Source organism: Mauremys mutica, chromosome 21, assembly GCF_020497125.1.
Source record: "Mauremys mutica isolate MM-2020 ecotype Southern chromosome 21, ASM2049712v1, whole genome shotgun sequence".
Lineage (NCBI taxonomy): Eukaryota > Metazoa > Chordata > Testudines > Geoemydidae > Mauremys > Mauremys mutica.
Window position 1 is genome coordinate 18242841 of NC_059092.1, and position 4987 is coordinate 18247827.

A 4987-nucleotide genomic window follows, 5' to 3' on the forward strand; every position below is an offset into this window, starting at 1 on the left:
TCAACAGCCGGCACATGCAGCAAAAGCACAAATCTCACAAAGCTCGGGGGATCTCGCGATGGGTTCTAAAATCAAAGACAACAGATAAGGTTAGGGCTGGCTGCTCCCTTTCCTCTAACGCCAGGGGCAATCCAACTGCTGACAGTGCCACAGAGCTTTCCCAGCCATGGTGCCTGGTCAGTCCGCACCTGTCACATTTCACAGCCAAATAGGGAGAGCCCCTTTGCTCTGAGGGGTGGGACACAGGCCTCTTGGAGGGTGACAGAGTCTCTGAGGGAATGTACATGAACCACACGGGAAGGAAGTGAAAGAGCTGCACAGACCTGGTCAACACTGAATTTCTCCAGGGAGAAAATCCTCCCCAGGACAGAGAGCGAGATGGGAAATCAAACCCCACAGCGGCTGTGCAATGGGAATCCGATGGCCTCACAATGTGCAGCCCTGAGACTCACAGGGTCCTGGAGTGTTGGGGCGTGGGGGGAGGAGAGTGTGCTGAGAGTGGAAAGGCCAAGCAGGGCTGTGGGATGCTTCTGGCAGGATTTTTTCCTACTGAACATGGCTGGCTTCTGGGCTACCAGCAGTAAACACCTACTTAGCTCCTCAAATATCTGGTCAGCGTCTGGTGTGGCACAGAGGTCCAGGAACTCCTTGGGAATGTCAGAGTTGGCACACAGAGGGGCGGATCTGACACTGAGCTGAAGAGGATTGTCCATGAAGTCTTTCAGCTTCTTCACAGACTCCAGGGGGAATGAGAACTTTCCCACCTGCCAAAGAGAGACACATTGAAACTCACTCTGTCCATCTTCAGTCTACAGCAGTTTGAGAGTCCTAGAGCCTTATGTATCATAGAATCATAGAATCTCAGGGTTGGAAGGGACCTCAGGAGGTATCTAGTCCAGCCCCCTGCTCAAAGCAGGACCAAACCCAACTAAATCATCCCAGCCAGGGCTTTGTCAAGCCTGACCTTAAAAACCTCTAAGGAAGGAGATTCCACCACCTCCCTAGGTAACCCATTCCAGTTCTTCACCACCCTACTAGTGAAAAAGTTTTTCCTAATGTCCAACCTAAACCTCCCCCTCTGCAACTTGAGACCATTACTCCTTGTTCTGTCATCTTCTACCACTGAGAACAGTCTAGATCCAATGGATTAAGTCTTTCTTCCAAGAAGGCTACCTTAGTCGAAGCCCACACACTAGTCCAGATCCCAGCATAAGTCTCCATACAGCCACCTTTACCCCCATTGAGCAGTACCTTAATACACAAATAGACCCTTTATTTTCAGTGGGATACTCATGGAATGTGACACTTCTCAGCAGGAGCAATGGTGGCAGCATCTAGTCCCTGATGGGGCCAAATTACTCTCTGTTACACTGGTGTAAATCACAAGTAACTCCACAATTTTGTCCATTCCCTGGATTTTACACCCCCAGCTACAGAAATCCTTGACTGTTCAGGGGCAGTTGGATAAACACTGGTGCATGCTGGAAAACCAAACTTTATACCTGTCTTTGAACCAGCTGGCACTGGGCACTGCTAAGTTCAGGCTATGAGAAGAGATGGAGCCTTGCGTTCTTCTGTTATGGAAATTCCTTTGTGCACAGAAGGAGACGGCATCCATGACAGTGCTGGGTATTTGCTCAGGTGATGTGGGACAGAAGACATGGTGATATTCTCCCACTGACTGCATCGGTCAACTTCCCAGCGTTCCTCCAATGCCGCACACACCTTTCCAGCATTCTCCTCCACTTGCCTTGGCCACCATCCCACCCACATCCCCAGCACTTCCAGCTTCCAGAGAAGCGCAGCTATTTCAGCTCGGCTGAATGAAGCACAAGTCCAGTGATTGCAGAGTGAGTCAGCAAAGCAGCTGCCATTAGCATCTCCTGGCCCTCCGACCCCTTTTTCTAATGAATTGACCTATGTTCTCCGGGAGCCTGAACTTTACAGGTTATCATCGTTGTGTTAGGAGAAGCCAGGTTCAGGATTGCCACCTGCTGCCATTTATTTACAATAGTTTCCCTTCACTTCCTGGCTGCTGTTTGCAAAGCATTAAAGACGGTGTGGAGTTATGGCAGCTTGTTACTAGCATTGCTCTACTGGCTGATTCTCTGCCGCACACTGAATAAACACATTTTACTTTTATTTTTTCTGGAGATAACAATATTGACTTACATGTACATGTTGCATCTTTCAGTGAGAGGCATTTCAAAGCACTCTTCCCCTCTGTGGCCTATATTTCAACCTTGACAACTGTGTATCATCTCTATCTAATCTGCCTATCTGTCTATTTTTTATGTTTATATTATGTCTCTCCCTTATTGTGGAGGTCTATAAAAGGGCTGTTGATACATTGGAGAGGGTTCAGAGAAGGGCCATGAGAATGATTAAAGGGTTGGAAAACCTGCCTTTCGTAATAGACTCAAGAGGCTCCATTTATTTAGTTTTAACAGAGAGAAGGTTAAGGGGCGGCTTGTTCCTAGTCTATCCATAGCTATACGGGGTACAAATGTTTAACAGTGGGCTCTTCAATCTATCCGAGAAAGGTCTGACACAATCCAATGGCTGGAAGTTGAAGCCAGACAAATTCAGACTGGAAATAAGACAGACATTTTTAACAGTGAGGGAAATTAGCCATTGGAACAATTTACCAAGGGTCATTGTAGATTCTCCATCACTGGTCATTTCAATGTCAAGACTGGATGTTTTTCTTAGAGGTCTGCCCTAGTTTGGACAGGAATTATTTCAGGGCAGTTCTGTGTCCTGTGTTTTACAGGAGGTCAGACTAGATGATCACAATAGTCCCTTCTGGGCGTGGAATTGTGGCATGCTTTAATTCCACCCTAGAGATGGTTGCATTTCAGTGTAAAGTGAGGTGATTCCTATGTCTCTGTGGTGACATTTACCCTGACCAGAGGGAAAGAAAGCTCTCAAACCAAGGGGTGACAGTGATGTATAGGGCCTATGCTGCCCTGGTGCAGATGGCTGAATGTCACCCATAGTGTTTGTGTGGCTTTGTGATCATTTGGATAGAAAGGTGCTATATACCAGTGTAAGATTAGTTGTACTCAGGACAATAAACATTTATAGAACCCCAGCCTCTAGAATGTGCCTGAGGAGTTCAGGGAGAGGAGACTCCTATGGAGCATCTCTCGTGGAACCTACTTCTCTTTGCCGAACAGACCCCAGCAGGAAGGAGTAGGATCGGGGAGGTGGATGAGATCCACCCTCTGCCCGTCTACTGTCCATCTGAGAGGATGCCTCCAGGCTTGAGGAACTGCCGACAGGTACCCGAGCAGAGGAGTCACACCATAGCCACACAAGCCTGAGCAGGCCTCACAGATCCCTTGTGTGAGCCAATGTAACCAGGCCTACCGAACCATGGTGGTTCCACGATGCACCACAATGTGCCACAGGAAGACATCATGATGCACCATGGGAAATGTACTCTATCCATGGCCTATAGGGAGAATGGGAGCATGAAACACCCGAACTACATCTCCCATGAGGCACTGCAGCAGCTCAGGAGGACACATACATTAATATTGACCAGAAATAAAACACTTGTTTAGATTTTCCTAATGGAAATTTCAGCCAAAAATCCTCTTTTCCTGCAGGAAAGTGTTGATTTTGAGTAAATCTTATACTTTATTAGATATTTTTGACTAGGCTTTGTGATATTGATCATTAAGTTAGTGTATTATATATGGTTTTTTTTTCTAATCCCAAATTCTTTATCCTTCCCACCTCTTTCCTAAATAGATTTGCTCCCTGTCTGACACATAGGCTGCTTGCTGAGTTTTATCTCACTGCATCTTTCCGCATTCTCAGTTATTTCCAAAAAAATTCAGGCACTAGTTTAAAATCAAACCCAGGGACCTGTTAAACCCAAATTTATGTACTGAAATACCTGGGGCATAATGGTTACTGCAGTTGGAGGGGACAGATGGGGACAAGCTAATAGCCACCTGCCTAGCAGAGGAAGAAACTGATTATGATTATGGTTATAAGTGTTATTTGTATTATTGATTGTAGCCCCAAGAGGTTCCATCAAGATCAAAGTTCCATTTTGCTGAACAAACAGAGTAAGAGAAAGACCCCGCCTCAAAGACCTTACAACCTGAATGCAAAGGACAGGCGCAGAATGGGCAGGGTGACCAGGGAGTGGGGAAGGGATATGAATACAGGCAAAGCGAACGAGGTGGTGGCTTGCCAATGTCACGTTAGTTCTCTGGTGTCTTTTGTTTGGTTGTTTTTCGGTTCGTTGATTTGGGTTTTTTAAAGTAAATGTTGGGTGGGATTTTGTTCCTGAATTGGCACGTACTACACAACTGGAATTGGAATTTATTCCTTACACAGTCTGGTCAAAGTTAGTGCATCAGTAGCAGCCTCCTGTATGACCAGCTGTATTGCCCACTCATCGCCTCCTGCCCTTTTGGGGTATTATTAAAGATGAAAGTAACAATAGACTGTCAGAAGGGCGGGTACTTCCCAGTTTGCTGCCGCAAGCTAATCCTGCTGAGCTCTATGCGCTGCACCTGGGGCTGCAGGAGGAATTAAAGAACTCTTACCTGGACGGTGACACAGTCAGAGAAGGCTGCCAGGGTGCACAGGCACAGAACAGCAGCCGGGAGAGCCTTCATGGTGACCAGAAGTCTCGGGATGTGCCTCTCAGCTCTCGCCTTGCCTAGAAGTTCTTTGGACCTGGTTTCCTTTAACCTGAGGACAAGGAGGTGTGATTTTTAAAGGGTTCTCTTGTGGTTACTGTGTAACTAAGACATCACCGTCACTGGCTAGGGTCAATTATAACCTCCTTGGCAAAGAGCCAACCGAAGTGCCCAGGTAGAAACGAGGCCAAATAAAAGATAATCTGTGATTCTATGATAACACTCAATACGCCGTGATCAATCTGTTTGAAGTTTTACGCCTGTTCCTTGGCGTTTATGCTTGAATTCATCACTGACAGCCTCGGTAGCCCAGCTGTGATGGA

General features: G+C 46.7%; 1 protein-coding gene across 1 annotated transcript; it reads right to left on the reverse strand.

Annotated features, from left to right (window-relative positions):
- LOC123354237 (guanylin-like) lies at positions 1 to 4718 on the reverse strand. The gene is made up of 3 exons (XM_044996062.1): positions 4569 to 4718; positions 593 to 764; positions 1 to 65 (listed from the first exon to the last, which is right to left on the reverse strand). Exons 1-3 carry the CDS (start codon positions 4638 to 4640, stop codon positions 1 to 3), a joined length of 309 nt encoding a protein of 102 aa, XP_044851997.1. The 5' UTR covers positions 4641 to 4718.
- Positions 4719 to 4987: the final 269 nt, after the last annotated feature.

Excerpts from the sequence above, each read along its gene's own strand:
- LOC123354237 (XM_044996062.1), bottom strand. The coding sequence starts at position 4,640 with ATGAAGGCTCTCCCGGCTGCTGTTCTGTGCCTGTGCACCCTGGCAGCC. Across the intron at positions 765-4,568 it reads CTGACTGTGTCACCGTCCAG|GTGGGAAAGTTCTCATTCCC; the intron begins GTAAGAGTTCTT and ends TCTCTTTGGCAG. Across the intron at positions 66-592 it reads CCAGATATTTGAGGAGCTAA|AACCCATCGCGAGATCCCCC; the intron begins GTAGGTGTTTAC and ends CTTTGATTTTAG.